At 35.4% G+C, this 21,423-nt stretch overlaps 1 protein-coding gene across 8 annotated transcripts in view; it reads right to left on the bottom strand.

Moving 5' to 3' along the window:
- Positions 1 to 21,423, bottom strand: part of SYT1 (synaptotagmin 1) — a 724,462-nt gene that overhangs the window by 262,003 nt on the left and 441,036 nt on the right. For all 8 annotated transcript variants that reach the window (XM_051963226.1, XM_051963233.1, XM_051963231.1 and 5 more), the window contains one exon: positions 12,612 to 12,800. In XM_051963226.1, coding sequence (XP_051819186.1) covers positions 12,612 to 12,783 — 172 coding nt within the window. In that variant the 5' untranslated portion in view covers positions 12,784 to 12,800. The remainder of the gene's footprint in view (positions 1 to 12,611; positions 12,801 to 21,423) is intronic.

Here is a 21,423-nt window from a genome sequence, read left to right as displayed (position 1 = left end):
TGGCAGTTACATGAGTGGAAATCATGTGAGACTGTGTAGGTAGCATCCCTTGAATTAACTTTTAAATGAGATTATTTTATTAGGCAGAAGTGAGGACAAAGTACATATTATAAAGACATGGAATAATGATAGATGGAATAATACATATATGGAACTGAGAGAGGATCAATATGAAAGAAGAGCAGACATTCAAAGTCTGGAGTTTGGTTTTTTTTTTTTTTTCCAGACTAGTAACAATTTGTTCTGAAATAGACAAATCTTAAGTGGAAATATGTAGGTATATTTTAATAACCTTAATTACTAAAAAGTCTTTTATTAACTAATTAATATGTTGATAGCATAATTTAATAATATAGCATATGCCTGAGATCTAACTTCCCTGGATAGAATTGCTCATTTTCTTTGAGTAAAAAGTGGTTCCAGCTATCTGACCTTCTGCTGTGTTTAAGGGAAAATGGCATTCTACTTGAAAGAGCTCATGAATATCCCGGGCCTTAATCACAGCAACTTGAATAACATAGGTTCATGCTTTGCAAACCATCCATGACCCTAGTCCTATTTTTTTTTTTAAATCAAAGTTTGCAAAATAAAGAAACATGATGAAAATCCTTGTCTCTTTCATTTAGAAAACACTATGAGGCATGAATTGGAAGATAAAAATCCTTCAGTATTTACCATTCCTCTTTTAAAAAATATTTGTTTTAAGCTTTGTGCTATTGGGGATGATACCATCAGGCATTTTGGTCTGAACATGTTCCATGCTGGACTGTGCAGACATCAACTAATGATATGCACACTTATTTCCATTGTAACACCTCTCTTCTTGCAAGAGGGAATTTCAAGTGACAGACTAAAGCTGCTGACCATCAATTTTGCAAAAATAACATCTGCCAGATCGCCAAGATTTAGTTCAGAGACTAAAATTGATTAATATTCTAATTTGTTACTTGTAATTAGCATCAACATTAAATTATATCTAGACCAAAATGAGAACATTTATAAAACTTATTTCCTGAAAGGGATTCATTTTGAGAGTACATTTTGTTTTTCTTTGGTTTTATTCTTTGTGTGTGCAAGGTTCCAATTACATAGGCAGTGAAAGTTGCTTGAGGTTTTAATTAAAGAGGCAGCTTAGTCTAGGCCTGGAGTCAGGAATATCTGTGTTCATTCTTATATATTCATCACATTCTTATAGTCATGTGATTTTTGCTTCAATTTCCATATTTGTAAACTGGGCATCACAGTGACCTTTAACTCACAGATTTGTTGTAAGAATCTAATGAGATAAAACATATGAAGTGCTTTGAAAATAGTAAAACACTATATAAAAGCTAGCTATTGCTATTATTAAAGTATACATTATTCACTATGTTTGTTTACAATCAATATTTATAATAATAACCAGTCACAATGTTTTTGGATTGTATATACTTAGCATCATCTTCCCTTTATCATGTAGGTGAGAAGTAACACCATACTAATGAGAAAAACCCTGACCTACTTTTTCTTTATCTATGAAATTAGGTGCTTTCCTTCCAGTTTACTGTGTGCACTCACTTTCCACCACCTATACTGACTATAACTGATTGAAGTGACCAAATTTTATATATATATACATACATACATGCATACATACATATATATATATATATAGTGATGTATTTTGCTATTTATATATTTACTTTTAATTTATGAATTTCTATGATATCATTATTGTTTTATTTTGCCTTTTGGCAAGTAAATGGTTAACATTTAAAAAGCATCATTGTGAGTGGCTAGTTGTGGAAATGTCATTCCATGTGTGACTGACTATGTGAAGGAATGGGTAGGAGGTCAAGTGCTAAAATGCTTGTGGTGATTTATCCCTAGGAATCTGGAACTTTCTGAATGAGCACAGTATGAAATAAGGAAGTCATCCTGAGAGATGTGATTATTTTTCTATTATACTAATAATCAATTTTTAAATTAGGGCTGAGGGTTTTCCTTTCTTTTTCTTCATTCAGGGAACAGTCCCTATAGGTCATTCAGTTAGTCTCTGAAGGACAAGACTGGTCAAATCCTCAGAGTACAAGACTCTGTGAACACCCAATTAGGAGACCTAACTTCTATTTAGAAAAATCTACACTGCCCAGCTTCTCAAATTGTGACTTGCAGCAACCCCATATAGAATCTTCTAAATGATTATGGGAGTCATGAAATTATGATTTATCATTAGTAAATGTTTGATTTTATGTACTTACTTACCAGGGATCAAGTAAAAATTTCTTGAGGGAAAAGGAGATGCAAGTGGGAAGTTTAACAATCCCTGATCTATAGAATCTAACCTATTTCTAAAACATTTAATCCCTGCCCTTGTACCCTTCCATTGAAGTCCAGGGGAACCCCATTTATGAAGGAGAAAAACAACCAGAGTGATCTGAGTAGAAATAGATTACTTTGTCCAGATTTGCTAGAGGCAGCTGAGTCTCCTGATCAAGTCATATTCTGAGTAGGAGGAAGTTTTCTAATCCATTGCCTCATTATATATGTCCATTATCTCAATTAACTGTTCACCAATCAGGGTTGACTTTCAATCTGTCAGAAGTAGCTTCTTTTCCAAATGTATTTAAGCATTCATGGTTTTGGTTTGGTTATGGGGTGAAATGACTGACCATCAATTTAATTATCAACTAGCCTAACTAGTAAATGGATCATTATCCAGAAACTCTTATCTCTTGGGCTTTTCATTTCTCTCATCATAATGCCTAGATGAGAAGAATATAACCATTAGACTTCATAAGTAGTCATCATAACCTCACTGATGTTGACCACTATAGTCCAGTTACATTTTGGAGTACACATATATACATGCACTATATATTCTGGGAATAGTGATTGTTGGTATTATGCATACAGCCTTTGAAAGTTCTAGGAAAGACCTATTAATGGTAAATCTGCTTCCTGTCTCATCACTCTAGTTTTGGAGCACCTATCCAACAGGTAGCTGTTGTGCCACAGTTCCCTTTTATTTTCATGCCTCAGTTTCGCTGAATTGTTCTGCCTCAGTTTCCCTGAATTGTTCTGCCTTAATCTTCCTGGTTACAACTCTCCTCCTGACCATTAGGGCTGATATAACTTAGGGCTAGTTACTCTAAGGTTATAAATTGTAAATGTGTAAAGTCAAGATAAAGGGGAATTCAGACTTCTTGGCTCCTAATTCCTCCTAAATCATTAGAATGTTTGGTGCCTCCCCCAACCCTGTCAGAACTGGATTGATAATCCATTCCTCTCTCAGTGCTCAGACTCTGCCCCTGCTTCTGTCTACTCCAGTGTCTTGGAGCAACATTACATTAGCTGCTGGATGCTTTGTGGCAACATGTCCCTAGCACAATCTCTCCCTCTCAAATAAAATATTAAAAACTCTCTAATCTCTATCTTGCCTCAGTTTCTCTAGCATCACATTTGGAGGCTTCCCAGTGAGATATTAGAAACGAGAGCAGGATTAGAGATTAGAGACCTTTGGGTCTCTGCCTTGGGCTTTGAGTCGGCTAAGGATCTGGGCTCTCCATTAGGGAGAGGCTAGCCCTCTGGATTCCTCCAGAGTCTCCGGGAAGGGAATAGTTTCTTAGCTGAGACAACACTTATTGCAGATGCCTCCATTTGGTCAAAGGAGAGTCTGTTTTAAAATCCCTGCAGAGTAAAGTGGTTTTCTGCCTGTCTGTTCTGTCTGTGCTAGCTTCGGGTTCCCAGATAGTAGATTGATGAATTGTAAAATTCTGGGAAGTACTGTCAGATGTGGCTGTTGGTACCTTCAGGTTCTGGTTCTGGTTATCTGATTCTGAGTGTCTTTTGGCACTATCTGGTCTGGGTGCCTATGGGCACAATTTGGTTCTGGATATTTTTTAAATATCTAGGCATTCTCTGTGAAGGCAGAGAAATGCACCAAACTGGGGCTTGGAAGCTTAGAAAAGCTCCATTTGGATTCTGGAAGGAAAGAATTTTGAGCTGAAACAAACTTCCCTCATTGGCTATTCCTGGAGAAAATCCCCTAATCTCTGTATTAAATGTTTTGTTTAATGTTGTAACTATGCAGTCTATGTTTGTGTGATTTGTGTTCTGTGTTCTGTGTGACTTGTCTGTTTTGTTGGTTAAACAGCTCTGTGAATGTTTTAAGAACAATGATTAAGAATTGGTCATTTCAATGTTGCAACTGTACTTAGTATAAAAATTGCTTGTGGTTCTTACCTTCTTAATCTTTTGCACTAATTTGTAAGGAAAAAGAAAAAAAAAAAACTTGGCTATTTTAAGACTGGCAGAAAAGTAGCCTGCTGGTTAGAGAAGAGGGAAAAAGCAATAAAATTCAACTTTGACTATGCATACTCTTGGATCCAGCAGTGTTACTACTGTGCTTATACTCCAAAGAGATATTAAAGAAGGGAAAGGGACCCATATGTGCAAAAATGTTTGTGGCAGCCCTTTTTGTAGTGGCCAGAAACTGGAAATTGAAGGGATACCTATCAATTGGAGAATGGCTGAATAAATTGTGGTATATGAATGTTATTGTTATGAATATCATTGTTCTATAAGAAATGACCAGCAGGATGAATACAGAGAGGCTTGGAGAGACTTACATGAATTGATGCTAAGTGAAATGAGTAGAATCAACAACAATACTACAATAAGAGGATCCAAATCAGTTCCAATTGATCTATAACGAACAGAACCAGCTATACCCAGAGAAAGAACACTGGAAAATAAGTATGAACCACAACATAACATTTCTACTCTTTTTATTAATGTTTGCTTGCATTTTTGTTTTTTTTCCCCCCTCAGATTATTTTTTACCTTCTTTATAAATCTGATCTTTCCTGTATAACAAGATACCTGTATAAATATATATACATATAGTATATTTAATATGTACTTCTACATATTTAACATGTATGGGACTACCTGCCATCTAGGGAAGAGGGTGGGGGGAAGAAGAGGAAAAGTTGTAACACAAGCTTTTGCAAGGGTCAATGTTGAAAATTTACCCAAGCATATGTTTTGTATATAAAAAGCTATAATAAAAAAAATTCAAGTTTGGCCTGAGCTGGGCAATAAAAGCTCTAGAGATAAGAGAGATGCTAATTGTTGTGAGAACACTCAGGCAGAAGAAAGAAAAAAAAAACTAAAAAAAAACCTGTATTTGATTTGGTTCAGTTTATGTTATCTTCTGAAACAAATTGGATAATTTGTAAACATTATAAGTTATGTTTTGCTGGACATGCTGGGTTTTATAGAGTTAGTTATTCACTATATTGTGAATCTTAAAAGTTTTGAAGGGAAAGAAAAAGAGAATGACAATGATTTAAGAAGGAGCAATTATGGGATTGAATGATTTTAGATGATTTGAGAGAAGGGGAGAAAAAGTATTGGGAAGATATTTGGGAGGAAAGAAAGGTTAGCTGGGGGATGGAGAAACTGGAGAGAATCTTTTGTCCAGGGATACAGTTTAGCTCTACCTCTCCCTCCCCCAACTGCCTTTTGCTACTTTAGTGAGGGAGTATCTACTTAAAAAGATTGTTGGTTTGGGAAGTTTGTTTAAGATATATCAGAGAAGGTAGGGAAGCATGGTGGATTTGGGAAGAAACTTGCCATTTGGAGGAAGTAAATAAGCTGGCTGGCTAAATCCTGAGAAGGATTTCTGTGTAAGAAAAATCGAGTGGAGATCGGGAGGGAATCTTTTCCCTTCTCCTTCTTGCTGCTGGTGGCTGCCTCTTTGGAGGTGGAGTAGGGGAAGGGGATTCCATGTGGAACACACCAAGTGTGCTTCCAGCCAATTTTTTTTTTTATCAAGTTGCAGCCACTTGGCCCTTGCTGAAAAGAGCAAAATGTGATTTTAAGAAACAGACCTGCTTTTAAGTTAAATGACTGAATATTTGTTTCTTTAGATACATAGTAGTCTCCTTGTTTAGTAATATGGTGATAAATGTGATCTGTAATTTGGTAGGGTAATTTCTAAAAGTTTAATTAATATTTTAAAGAACTTCTTGGATTCTTTTATGTGGAATTAGAATATTTTGTGTAAGTTTAATTGATTGTATACTGAAGTTATGCCCATCATTTAAAGGGCTTTTGAAAATAATATATATTTTTTTCCTTTGTCTTTTTGAACATGTTTCTTTATGGACAATATGCAATTTGGAATTTTTTCTATGAATTGGGTATTTTAAAGCAAAATTATTTGTATAATGTTCAATTTATGAAACTATCTACATGGATATGTAAGATAAGTTGTGAACTTACTGGGATAAATGTCTTACTGTTATCAATATAATACCTGTTTGGGACTTATCTGAAACTTTGGTTAATGAGATTTGTTATAGGATGTAAAATTTCTTAGGCTTGTAGTTAATATTATTTGGGATAGTATTTTTATGTATATATTATACCATTATTTATATATATATATATTTATTAATATATCATTTATTATATGATATACATTATAATATAATGATAATATATAAATTTATTAATTAATATATCAATATATCTAATTTTATTTTAAAGCTCCATTGGAATAATTAACTGAAGTAAAACTGGGTTAAGGCTGTTTTATCCTGTATGTGCTGAAGGCTGAGTTTTGATCGCTTATATATGTTATAATCATGTTCCTGCATTTTTTCTTCCTGAGTGATCAGAACAAGGGTCAAAAGAAATTGTTAATGCAATTCAATTATGTCATATCTTGCTGTTTCCAATCTGGTTATATGTTATCATTATATCCTAAATACTTAGGCAAATAAGCATTTAGCCCAGTCATCTATCTGTTACTGGATATTTGTGTCTGTGGATATTCAGGTTTTTAAAAATTTCTAAATAATGAGAGGACAATTAGCACAGTTGTCTGTGAAACCTAACTGCTGTTTTATTTATTGGGACTATAGCTGACAGCCATTTGCTTGTCCTGTGAAACAAGCATGTCTTCCTACATGGGAAGCTGCTGGCCATACTGGCCTTTTCACATTTTGTAGCAGACTGTTCTAATCTTTATTTGTTAGATTTGTTTTTTTGTTCTAGATTTTGGTCAAATTACAGCTATATTGAACTGCTTCTGGGACTGGGATCAGCCCATTGGAAGCTCTGATCACTGTCAGCATGCCATACCACATCCAGCCCCCTCCCTGGACTGAGAGTCTCCACCCATTCTCAGCCTGAAGCAATTTGGATAGAGACCATTCCCCTGCTCTTACTGCATTTTGGACTGATATGGGGAATTTGGGGATGATTGATGAATGACTTTTAAACCCTAATTGGGTCATCTATCACTGTGTGTTTAAGATTTGGGATAGAAACTGTTAAAATTGTGTAACTATTGCTGTTATGTTTGCAGCATTTTTAGGAAACCCTTCTGTGCTAGTCTGTTTTAGTTCACTCTCAGAATTATATGTGGGATGGTTATTTGACAATTTATTTGCTTTTCTTTGGATGATTTCATTTGCCTAAACAAAAAGGGGAGGAAGAGATATAGGGAATTAGGGAAACTGGTGGATTTTTCTCAAAAATACCTGAAAAAATGGGAACCCCTAATCCTATTCACTTTGCCTTAGGCACTTCTGCCCCACCCTCTATCTCACTAGTTCACATTGAATTGAAAACCTTCTAACAGTCCTTTTTCATTTTTAAACTTACTGGACTGTGATTGCTGGTTATGCTTTAGCTTTGGAACCCCTTGTTCTGTTGGAATTGTCCTGGCAGAAACCTATCTTGGGACTGGCAGTCTCTCTGATCCATTTCTCCAGTCCTATAACCCCAGTTCCTTAATTAGCATTTTAGCATTCCCAAAGGACATTGCAGTTTAGTATTAGGCCTTTAAAGTTTGGGATTTGCCTGCCTTGATGGTCTAACTGTGCATAGTCTGATAATTCTGTTCAGAAATCTAGATCCTTTCTTTATCCTAGTAGCAGCTCCTATTCTTCTGAGCGAGGACAGGTGGAGCTATTCCAGGCCCCAGTCTTTCCCCACTTTGGAGTCCCTGAGAGCCTTGGGTTGCCTCTCTTAGGATGGATTGCTACTCCCTCTATAAGCAAAGACTGAGTTAAATGCACAAATGACTGCAGACCACCTAACTCACAGTGAATTTTCCATTTCAAACTGGATTCTCTGGCTGAGATGGTGCTCCACCTGCAGAGGACCTGACATGCTAGCAACAGGGAGCCTTTGTACTGCTGTTAACTCTGGGGTTATCAAGGAGAGACTTATCCTTGCCATTTTTGTCCTTGTATTTTTCTAGTTTTATTTTGGTTTATTTGCTTCTCATAGGGTTGGTCAAAATTATGATGCTAAGACCTTCCAAGTATCTAGAGGAAGGTAATTCAATGATTTGAATATTTAGAAGAGAGAGTGTAGAATGTTGTACCACAGTTCCCTTTTATTGTCCTGACTCAGTTTCCCTAATGGTCCTGCCTTAGTTTCCCTGAATTGTTCTGCCTCTATTCCTTGAATTATTCTGCCTTAATCCCTCTGGTTTGCAACCCCACTCCTGATCATTAGGACTGATATAATTCAGACTCTGCCCCTACCTCAGTCTACCCCAGTTGCTTGGAGCCACTTGTGTGTGTGTGTGTGTGTGTGTGTGTGTGTGTGTGTGTGTATGTATTTCAGGGGAACCTCACATTGGCTGCTGGATGCTTTGAGACATCAGCCCTGGGGGCAACATGCTCCCAGCACAATCTCTCCCTTTCAAATAAAATATTAAAAACTCTCTTTAAACTCTATCTTGCCTCAGTTTCTTTGGCATTACATAGCAAGAGAACAGAAAGACCCAGAACAATAGCCACTTTTATCAGTGAATTCCACTTTGCACCTGCTGTTGGGTTGAGTTTCAATTTCATGTAAAAAGATGCAACTCTCTGGATTAACCCATCACTTTTAATTTCATCACTGTATTGCTAATTCAAACCTGGATCCCACCTCTTTCAGCCACCTCTCCCTGCTGATTGGAGACTAATGGGTAGAACACCAAACTCCTCCCAAAGATTCCCTTTATGAAATTTGATTTTAAGCTCATTCCCCTTTGCATCTGCTGCTCTGCCAGATTCCAATTCCACAAAACAGGCTGGTTTCTGGTGTTGTCCCCTTCCCTTCTCCTCATATCCTCTTCCAGAATACTTTTTTTGTGTGGTCTTTACCCATTAAATTATAAGCTCCTCAAGGGCAGACACTTATTTTTGTTGCTGTTGTTGTTTTCTTATTTGTATCTTCAGTGATTAGTGCCTGGAGGCACAAAATAAAGCATAATGAACTGTTTAATGAATTGTCATGCACATTGTTCCTGAATGGATAAATAGCAGCAAGGCCAGTAGTCCCAGAATTTTGAGGTGCTAGTCTAGGCACATATACTCTCTACTGATGTATCTCCATTCTTTGATTTGGTAAATTTGTCCACAATGTCCAGTAGGTGCTAAATACTTGATAAATGCCTGTTGATAATCCACCATGACTTCATGGACTTCCCATGAATTGGAGGGAGAGTGTGTCTCTGGTTTATGCTGCAATGTTTTGTTTTAGTTATTCTTGCTTTGCCTTGCGTATAAGAAATATTTCTGATTAAGAGTCAATGATATCTTGACTGAATTATTAAATATAAGTCTTCAAGTGGAGAACTATTCATTTGACTTGGGTTATCTTTTTAATCCACTTTAGTTCAATGAGTACTTACTAAATGACTAAGATGAACACTTTGTCAGATGCTGGGGATTTAAAAATAACAAACCACCTACATTGTCCCTGCTTTCAGGGAAATTACATTCCACTAAGAAGATTGCCTCTGGTACCCCTTCTTGTTCAGTAGTTTCAGCTTTGCTTTTTTTTTCCCCTGTTTTGAGGTGGGTTTGTTTGTTTGTTTGTTTGTTTTTGCAAAGATGGTTGGACTAGTTTTGCCATTTTCCTTTCCAGTTCATTTTACAGATGAGAAAACTGAGGCAAACAAGATTAAATTACTTGCCTGGAATCATATAACCTTGTAAGTGACAGGCCAGATTTAAATTTAAGTTTTCTTGGCTCCAGGCTATGTAATGAGCCAGAACTCTGGAGGAATATACTTGAGGCAAGGATTCTTACAACCAGATGGTAACTCAGTGGAATTGATAAGACAGTGGTTATCTAGTTTAGCATGGTGATTAATAGTTCTCTAGTTCAGTATGATTGATTTAATCTTACAACAAATAATGGCTCCCTAGTGATATAATGATTGGCTTATATTCATTATGATAAATGGAATAGAGTATTTAAGAAGTCAGAGTCAAACCTAGAGGACTTGAACAAACTTGAAGACAAGGCCCTGTGGTAGCTGGCCTGTCCCCCTTCACTTTTCCACTGAAACCAAGGCCCATCTGAAGGTCCCTTAGAAAGCTAGCCCAGCCCCAGGTGAAGGAGACAAACTGTCAAGGAGACAATAAAGACTTTGGACTTTCTTCCTGATTATTCTTGTGGTGATTATTTTGCTAAAACCCAGGCTGGTCCTGAGACCTCCAGAAATCTAACCAGAACATTACAAGGCGAGGCGCCCTGTCTATTCACAATGTTACCTGTCTATTGTCTTCATATCCACCATATAACAAATAGCTTCAAAAAGCATACATACTGGTGAAACTATTATAGGACACAACTTGTACCTAATTGACATGCAATGGTAAAAATCATCTCCAAAGTGTTTTCTTTCATGTCATGTAGACATGGCATCAAACAAAGGAATGTCAAAAACATTTCCTTAAGATTAAGCTGTCAATCAGCAATGCAGCAGAGCCAAGGATGGCACTGAGGTCTCATGAGTCTCAGTTCAGTGCTCTACCCACTAGACTAAGCTACCCCTACATTTCTATTCAATTATTCATCTTCTTGCTGAGAATCCTAATTAGTGCCCAGAGTGGTGATGGACTTTCTGAGATGAATTTCATTTTTTTTTCTTAAAAGGACAGATTAATCAACAATTTCCCAACTAATGATGGCATAAGAAATGACCTAGTCTGATATTTTAATTTGATCTTTCATCCTCAGAAATATGTCCCTAAAATTCTAGTTTTTTTGCTTGATGCACTAATGATCAAAAACTTTCAATGGCTCCCTATTGTAGCATAAAATAACAATTCCTCTGACATTCAAGACCTTAAAAAAAGTTAATTCCAACTTATCTTTTCTATCTTATGTACATATTGTACATTCCCCCCCCCCCCCCATAGACTCTTTATTGTAGCCAAAGTTGACTATTAGCTGTTCTTAAACTCAGCTATTCATCTGGTCTCCCACATATACATAAGCATGACTCATTTTCCATACCTAGAAGGCAATTCTTTTTCATCATCATTTCTCAAAAGTCTAATCTTCCTTTGAGGTTCAGCTCAGGTGCTTCCTACACAAGCTTTCCTTGAATCCTTGGATTATTAGTGACCTTTTTGTAATCAAAGTGATTTATGTTTATTTCTCTCTGTACTCATATCTCTATGGTAGAATATATGGTCTTTGATTACAAAGATTGGTTTTAGATTCCCATCACCTACAATGGTGTCTTGTCTTATCATTCATAAATTACACATTATATGTTTCATAAGTTACACTTTACATATTAGGACCTAGTAACTTTGCTATGTCCAAAGGGCTTTGATTTCCAGCCTGAGCATTAACCATTAGAGGTTCAAGGGAAGAGCTACACTGGTAACCCTTCTTTTGAAATTGTCAGATGTTTAAATTACATGCCAAATTTAAGATGGTCAGTTTGGTATAATGAGTAAAAAGCTGGACCCCAAATCAGTAAAGCCTGGGTTCAATCCCACCTCTAACATATACTGGTTGTATGATCCTGGGTAAATTACCTACCTTTTCAAAATTCTGGATAACACAAAAACTCTCCCCTATTCTATGCCAATAAAATCATAGACCCTATCTTTATTTTTTAAGGCAACTCTAGAAGGAAAACCAAGCATATGACATATTTTCTATGTAGTACAAAAGACAAATATTTAATTTAAGCTACATTCATTAGAATTATTGCTATAAATGTAAAAAAAATAAGCTAACAGATTTTTTTCTTCAAAGATAATGTAAGTAAAAAATGTGTGTATGTTTTTAGTCACTATTTTTGGATCTAGATGATTAAGCAAAAAGAGGTAAGTCTCACTGCTTAGAAGAGATAATAGAATGTTAACAGAGAGAAAAAGCAAAACTAATCCACTATTAAGAAAACAAATTTTAACCATTAATGATGACAAGAAGTAATTATCCTAGAGACAACAGAGAGCCATTGAAAGTTTTTGATCATTTGTTCATCAATCAAAAAGTCAGAACTTTAGAGACATGTTTCTGAAAATGAGATCAAGATAATTAGTCATGAAAGATTCTAAAAGTACAATCTCTCAAAACTCTCTCAGAAACTGATAGAATAGATCTCAGATCATTTATGAACTAGAAACATTGTGGTAAATGGGATTCTTGTTCCTTCCTAAGTGGTTTGATAGAATGCGAAGAGGCCCCGATTATAACTTACTAGTGTCTTGATAGGTTCAAAAGAAAGAACCACGTTATTTGCGACTGATTGGCATGAATCTTGACCATCTAATTTTATCATATTAAAAAAATGTAATACTCACATGGAATTTTATTCAACTCATTCATAAATTTCTTCTTAATCTTAGAAAAAGCATCTTCCTTTCCTTCTCCTGGGGTGGCTGGTTCGGTGACATTATGTGGGAACACAGATGCAGCAGTTGTCACTGGAGGGGCTGCCAGAGCCTCATGGTGACTTTTACTTTCGCTCACCATTTTGCTTCTAAGTAAAGCTGTAGGGTCAGGGAAAAGAGCAAAGAAAGAAAAGAAATTCAGAAAGCTTTAAAGTGGTCCCATATCAAAGGTAAACTAAAGAAAAGAAACATCAGTAGGTGCACCTGCTTACTGGATAAATATTGTATCATTAGCATATTACTTCATATTGGTTCATGAAATATTTATTAAGCCACAGAGGAAAGTCTTTTCAAAAAAGTAATATCAGATGTAATTATTATTTATCATTTCTCCCCAACCATACTGAGTGTGAATTTTCAAGCCTCCTACCTCTTTAAGAATTGTATAGATTTACCTCCTAATCATTTCTACAACAAACACACACAAATTTGCTATTAGGGGCAGAAAATAAACTCTTGTGTTTAAATATTGCTTATGCTCAGAGGACATCATGATGTTTATGTTACAAATGATGATAAACCATGTCATAAATTTGAAAATGCCTCATAGGCCTTTTCAAACCATAATAGGGTAATACTATTAAGGCAACAGTTCTCCAAGCAGACTTGTACATTATTTAGAAACTAGGTTTTGATGGCAGTTTTCCTTTCAGTCACTTCCTCTGACATTTACTATAGACAAAACTCTCTTAAATTATTAACTTGTCTTAGCTATGCATCTGTGAAGCCATCATAGTTGTAGCAATTGACTATATATATATATATGTATATTGCTAATAGCTAGATCTGTTAAATGTCGTTTTAGATTTTGCTTTCTTTTAAGATATTAGGATATATTAATTAATCCTGATGATGTTCTTGCAAAATTGAAGTTCATTTGTACCACTGAGATTCTCTCCCCCAGCCCCCCACCCCTGCCAAGATGTAGAAATGAAGACATACAATTAATATTTTAGAAAAATACACCCTGGAAATGATAAGTGACAGGAAATGAGAATTGATCCTTATGTGTAAGAGCAAGACATGGTCCAGAGTTTGAACAGGCAGTTAGGAGATGTGGAACCTACTCTTACATGGCTTATTGTCTTACTGTGCAACTATAAATGAATCAAGCTGTGGGGCTATAATGGTGAACATGCTTTCAGTCAGGAAAAAAAATTAGTGCTGGCAAGCCTGAGCAGTATCTCCCCAGTTCCTGCAAGAGATGCATCTAGCATATAAATTACCTCTGCCTCATCAAGATATATAAACAGCTACCATCTGAACCAAAGGAAGAAAAAGGGAATTTTGCAGAAGTACAAACAATCTCTTAATTTATAGGTTGGAAGTTTCAAATGTAACAGTATTCTGATAGAATTAAGAAATAAAAGAATTTCAAAATCAGTGAAATCTGTGGTTAAATGTCATAGCTACTGTTTTCTAGGAGAAAGAGATGACTATATTTGCACATAACTGGTTGTTTGCTATACTGGAAGTATGTAATTTTTTTCTTATGCTTTTAGTATTGTATTTATCATCACTGGATTTCATTCTGTTTATTTCTATCCTCTATTCATCAAGGCTCTTTGGGAAGAAAAGTGTCACATATATGGCAAACATTAGAGGGGTTGAAGAAAATTTAAAAATACTTATATCTTCTTTTAACATATGTCTTAAAATTCCACAACATTTATGCTAATTTGAGTTACAAATCACAAATATTTTTATTAGTCTTCCTTTTTAATTTCTGCCTATATCATGAAGTCTTTTATGAAGCTTATATCATGAAGCCCCACGAAATATTGAAGTGGACCACCCTAATAAGTTATACACTGTACAGAGAGGGTTTTCTACTTTCTTGAATGGGGTAAAACCCCACTGATTTAAAACTGTGATTCCTGATACCTCATACATACTGTATTGTGGCCATAGAATTTAATTCATCAATGGGAGCAAGGACAAATTCAATTCAAAATTAACTTTTACCAGAAGTTTGGCTTGGACTGAGGAATAAAAAGGCACATAACTAGAAACTTGTGAACCAATCTTAGTAGTCAGGGGTTCAAACAGTTCTTTGACCTTGGTCTTTCTCGCTTCCTTTCCTTTCAACCAAAGAAGTTGAAAATAACTTTCTGGATCGTTCTCTAATTTTCTTCAAACATTGTTCTTTCCTCCCAATTTCGCTTCAAACAGAGATGGATATAGGCTACTTTTTTGACATTCAGAAATCATTTCTTTTTTTTTTTTTTTCCTATTTTCTCTTCTGCCAGTCTTTCATTTCCTCTTCTCACTCTCTTTTCCACTCCCCTCCCACTCCTCCCATTGTTTTCTTTGCTCTGACCTTCTTTCCTTTATCTCTTCTATTTATCTTGTGAATAGAGAGGAATTTCTCCATCTATTTTACCTTTCTCTTTAGAAGGAGCAAAATTCTATGTTCTGTGACTATTTAGCTATTCCTTAATACTGGTAGAAATACAAAATAGCACATTCTGTGGATGTTATTACAAGATTCCCCTTGGTTTTCAAAACTGCAAGAAGCATACTCCCTGCTTATTGTTTCAGCTTACTCAATTACTTTTCCTTCATACTTAGCAGATTCCTGCAAAAGCTCCAATGCATAAACAATGTACCTTCAGTTGTCTTTTTTTTTTTTTTTTTTTTTTTGAGGATGCTATATGCAGAAATACAATTCTCAGTCAATCTTCCTTGGTCATTCTTCTATTTTTTTCCTACTTGATCAATCACTATCTTGCTATTCCATATTTAGTCAAAACTCAAGTATTCACAATGACCTACTTCATGGTCAGCACCATGTTAGACACTATACTATTATACAAACACTGGTTTTAATGAGTTTATGTCTTACTAAGAAAGACATGATTGAGGCACATGAAATATTTATTCTTAGCAAATGATACAAGATGGAAAATAATTAAACACTAAACACTAAGTGCTTCAGAAGTTGAGAGGAGCTAGAAAAATCAGTGAGAATTTACAGGGAATTTAGGATAATACATATTGATTCTTTTTTTGGGCTCATGTCATATAAAATCATGATGAGACAAGCATATATTTAATAAGATTCTCTACTATTTTATCAGTTTTTACAAATAATAATGTTTCTCAAGGCAATCACACATGCTAGTTGAACACAAAAACAAAGAATTACAAAGTTAGAGATCCTATAGTCTGACTCCTAACTTAATGTTAATTGTGCTTCCAACATCTAGGAAGCATGTTTATCCTGCTTAAAATACATAATTCATAGAAGTAAAAAATGGAATGGCCCAAACCTTTTGGAAATATCTCCCCACATACCATGGCTTCTCTCTTCCCTCTCTCATTCTGAAGTTTTGATCCAGAAAGACTTTGGTCCAGAAAGACTTCAACTCATTGTAGATTCCTCCTATGGTAGGACTTTCTCCAATTTTCTGCCCTAGTTTGGGGATTTAACCACTAGGTGCCTACTCCTGGATTAATTTAAATAAACCTTTTTTTTTTTTTGGGGGGGGGGGAGGTTCTGCACAGCCTAGAAATAATGCTATGCTTCAGAATCACTTAATGCTATGGATAAAAATCACATCATTTCCAATCCAGTAGAAATATGTTTTTATCTGTTGACCACAAAGGACATTTCAAACTAATATCCTGTTTTTTTTTTTTTTTTTTTTAAACAGCTGTTTTCCTCTTCTTATATGAAATACCAAGAGATACGTAGCTAAAAACTGAAGGGGAACCTATTCATTTGCTCTGATGCTTTCTCAAATATGTACAATACTTAGCTTCATTAATGATATATATATATATTTGGAAATAATAGTATATTATAGAATTTTAAAGGAAATCACATCCAAATCAAGAATAAAATGTATCTCTGACATAAATTAAAGCTCCAGTGCCTAACTGTGGTATTACTAATGAACCTTGTTCTGGGAGTTGAACGTTATTAGTTGAGATGTAATATAAACAATTTCTGTGAATGAAATTGAGTTTTCTAAAATGTGACAGAAAACAATAAAATGGATTCCTTGATTTTTTGAGTTTGAGGCAGCTAGATGGATCAGTGGATAGGGCTATCAGCCCTTGAGTCAGGAGGAGCAGAATTCCAATTTAGTCTCACATGTTTTATATTTCCTAGCTGTAGGAGTTGAGAGGATCTAGAAAAATCAGTGAGAATTCACAGGGAAACAAGACCTTCCTAGCTGTGTGATTTGTAGGTGTGTGATTTCTAGGTGAATCACTTAATCCCAATTGCCTCACCAAAAGAAAAAAAATATCTATTTCTGGGGGATTTCATTTGGAAAATAATATTTCTTTTTAAAAATATTTCTTTAAAATTTTTTTAGCTTTTTACTTTTGAACCATATGTATAGTTTTCAACATTCACCCTTTCAAAATCTTGTGTCCCCAATTTTTTCTCTCTCCTTTCCCCCACCTTCCCTTAAACAGTAAGTACATGTTAAACATGTACAATTCTTCTATACATATTTCCACAATTATCATGCTGCACAAGAAAAATCAGATAAAAAGAGAAAAAAAAAAAGAGAAAGAAAACAAAAAGTAAGCAAAAAAGGTGAAAATACTACGTTGTGATCCACATTCAGGCCCAATCATATTTTTTTTAATATAAAAATATAATCCTTCACAGATAAAAGGAATATTGGACCATCATTCCACTTAATCAAATGCTAACTTTTGCCATGAACTTTTAACCGTTGCTTGACAAAAGATAAATTTATGACATTTTCTCCTATATGAGAAGTGTAGGCTCACATAGTGAAACACTTTATTGTAATGTAAATAAAAAGAAGTCTTTTTATAAACATCAAAGACTTCTATAAAGGTTCTATAAAGGTTGTAACAAATATTATCACAGCATCCAGAATGGGTGCAATAATTCTATAGACAAACTTGGCACTGTGGGAGAGAGACTCATTTAGAAGTCTGATGATCTGGGTTTGAAAGTCTTGTTTTCTAGCTGGGTAACCTTGGACAAGCCACTAATTTCTCTGAGTCTGTTTCATAATCTGTAAAAGGAAATGTTAGGATTCTTACAAGGTGCTAAGTTTGGTTGTCTAATTTTAGCATGATGCTTAGCAGATCTCTGGCTCACTAATGTTCTTGGTATTTGTTAGAGTTCTATAAGAGTTCACACCTTTCACACTTTTAAGAGTTCACACCTCAAAAAGAGCATCTAAAAGGACAAGCCCACTGGAAGCTCTGGGAGATTCACAAGTCAGGACAAGCCCACTAAAGGACAAGCCCACTAGAGGAGGCAAGACAGATTTATTCCACTTCCATCTTTGTGCTGGCTGGAGGCTTTGGATTCGGAGGAAGCTGGAGGCTGAAGATGGAGAGGCAAAGGACTAGTGGCAAGAGCTCTCAGAACCAAGGAGAGAGATAGGCCTCTAAGAAAGCTAACTGGGCTATTTTGGAAGAGACAATAAAAGATTGGACTTTAACTCCTGGCTGCATTTGAGGTGATTTTTACTCTGAACAGAAATGAAGACTGTTCCCAGAAGCCCCCCAAGAAACCTGCTTGCAGAGAACATATTAGAGAAGAGAACATTACAATTGTCACATTATATGATGAAATAATTTACTACAAAATACATAAACAGAATGATTTCTACATTTTAGGAGGCTGTTTTGTCATGCTAACATTTGTAATTAAAGAGCAAAGAATGAATCAAACAGTTGGAGGCTGTTAAAAATTATATTGAAAGTTCTTAATAAAGAAAATGCTCTTGTGAAAGAAGAGCGGAAATATTATCAAATAAATATATAAGTAACACTATGCAAAACTCCTGGTGTTGTCTGAAAAGAGTGTTAGCACATCTGAGGCTGGAATTAGGACATCTCATTCAGTTCCCTTATAGTTTTTCATCCTGGACAATGAAAAATTCCTTAAAAGAAAATGACCTGACATTAAAATCTACATTTAAAACAACACGTACTATAAAACCTAAGAGTTCTGTGGCAGCAATAAGTTTTTAATACCTCAAAAGTCTCTAACAGGCCTTCCAATGTATAGTTGTGACTATAGCTGTTCCCTGTACAAGAAGATATAGTTTCTCTTGAAGGAGTTAGGAAGGAACAAGAGGGTTATGTAGCTTTTTGTCACTGTGGGAAGGAGCTAGCTTCTGATTAGATTCCCAATCTAGGTTAGTTCAGATGATTTTTTTTTTTAAACAAGTCTTTAAAACTTGGCACAAGTAGAACACCTGAGTGCTTCCCAGGCACGCTGTTCTCCCCAAACCCATTTCCTTCCTCCAACCCCATGCACCTGGAATCCTTTCTCTGGTATAAACACAGATCCCTGTAAATTTTATTTACTCATCTCCTCCTACCCACAGCTAGGTTATCTGACAGATAGAGATGAGCTAGGAGAATATTCCTTATAAGGTTGCACCTGGGAAGTTAATTTAATAATTCCAGTTGTCTTTGTAACTTGTGACAAGATGCTATAAAGATCTGAGTCCAGATTGCAATTGTTTTTATCTTTTTTTGCATCCCCAGCATTTAACAGTCCCTGGCTCATAGCAGTTTGTTAACTGAATGATTGATGAATGTGATTACCTTTGCGATCAACTCTGAAAGACAGCACAGCATCCTTAAAGTTATCTGTTTCTAATTTTGGTTACCCAAAGATGAGTTGTATTAATAAATGAATGAATGAATGAATGAATAAACGTTGACCTCAGAAGTGACCATATCTACCTTGATCCCTGATGCCTGCTTTTCTCTATTTTCTAGGATCTTTAGAATGTTTGCTTTCTTAAGGCAGGGGTTTAAGGCTTTTCCCTTTCCCTTCCCCTTTCCTCTTCCCTTTCCTCTTCCTTTCCCTTTCCTTTCCTTCTCTTTCCTTTTCCCTTCCCTTTCCTTTCCCCTTCCTTTTCCCTTCCCTTCCTTTTCTTTTTCTTTTCTCTTCCCTTCCCTTTCCTTTTCCCTTCCCTTTCTTTTCCTTTTCTCTTCCCTTTCCTTTCCCCTTCCTTTCCCTTTCTTTTCCTTTCCTTCCTTTTCCCTTTTCCTCTTCTCTCCTTTCCTTTTTCCTTTTTCCTGTATTCACAGCACTTGGCTCAGTGCTGGAATATATTAAGGGGCTAATTATGTGTTGGTTGACTGTTGACTACAAAACAGAAAAGTGAACATGAGACTTTCTCCCTTTTCTGAAAATGTGTATACAGTGTTCTACATATAATGCTTAATGCTTAATAAATGATTACTATTGATTGTATCACATTGCCTCCCTAAATATCTATTGGTTGAACTGAAATTTTCCATTTGTCCTTTTTCCTCTGGGGGTATGGATGTAAAATAAAACAAACAAAACCTACTTTTAGAAGTCTAAATTCCATACAAAAGAATTATAGCCTTATTTACTGGGAACTGAGAGGGCTTTTAGAATAGATTAGGAAAGAAATGATTTATAAAAATATTATGTTAGGGCAGTGTCTAATGTTATGTATAACAATCATCTAAGTTTAATATTATTTTCTTTAAGAAATAATATTTTGGTCATGGAAACTTTCCATTAATGAAATCGGCAAGAACCATTTTTAGATATTGCCATTTATTTTAAGAGGCAGGGATATTAAAAGGAAGCTTTTATAGGCTTTTTGCAAAGAGAAACTTAAGATTTCAGAAGAATGACAGGGTCAGAATCAAGATGTGGTATTAAATAGCCTTTTCAGCAACATTATGAAGGTTTCAGATGTATCCGATAAGCATTTGAAAGGAGACACAGTCAGGGTCAAGCCTCTTGTTGGTAGAAAAAATAGACATGAATCGTTAAGATGGAATTGAAATTTGTGGGATCAATTCCAGTCAGTATGCAGGGAACAGACTGTATATGTAATATTAATTGGAGTTACCTGTCTTTGTACAGCAAAAAGAGAATAGATTCCTCTGGCATCTTTCCAAGAGATACAGCTGAGCTCGATCAAGTGAATTGACTGAAACTTTTCCCTGTAATAGCTGTGGATAAATAATTTGAAAACTCCTGTTTTCCAGTGCTTTGCCATCACTCAGTGGAGATCTTGCTGCTTCTGAGCGGCAGGCATTCAAGAGAAAAATGTTAGCTTGTAACTCCAAGTTCTCTTTCATCATATGGTGTTCAAATTGCCATAGCTCCACTGTCAAGCAGTCATAAACAAAGGTATAAAACTGTTCTGCAGACACTTTGGATAATGGTCAATGGTATAGTGGATACAGTGTCCATATAGTCAGAAATGCTCTCTAAATAAGATGCTTCCATGGCCAAAGTCATTGGGAATTTTTAATATGAGAATATAGGATGATCTAGTGAGAGAATTTAGATCCTAAGTTTATCAGAAAAGAAGTGTAAAAGGGCTTTGATGATTTTTTCCCCTGTTTCCATCTTTCATCGTGTGCCAATGATTTCATCTTAGAATATGACAATGTGATTTAGCAAGACATACAGACTTTTGAATAATGTCGGGCAAGAGTTTATGATTCAATTTTCAAGAGAGAAAAACTGACTGAAAAGGAAAGATCACAATTCACATCTGACTTTTTTATGGACTAAGTAGAAAATGAGATCCAGGTGATAAAATGCATATAAAGTACTTTGCAAACTTTAAATGTGAATTGCTATTTTTAATTTTATAGTCGTTAAATGTGGCTCCTTGGTCTTTTCTGAAACCATTGTTTTGAGTCTTATTTCCGTGCTCTCCCAGATTCTTCTTGACTTTGAGATTAGACTTTCAGTGTACCTTTACTT

The sequence above is a fragment of the Antechinus flavipes genome, chromosome 5, assembly GCF_016432865.1.
Source record: "Antechinus flavipes isolate AdamAnt ecotype Samford, QLD, Australia chromosome 5, AdamAnt_v2, whole genome shotgun sequence".
NCBI lineage: Eukaryota > Metazoa > Chordata > Mammalia > Dasyuromorphia > Dasyuridae > Antechinus > Antechinus flavipes.
The sequence above is the reverse complement of the archived record's forward strand: the minus strand, read 5'-3'. Positions and strand labels throughout refer to the sequence as shown.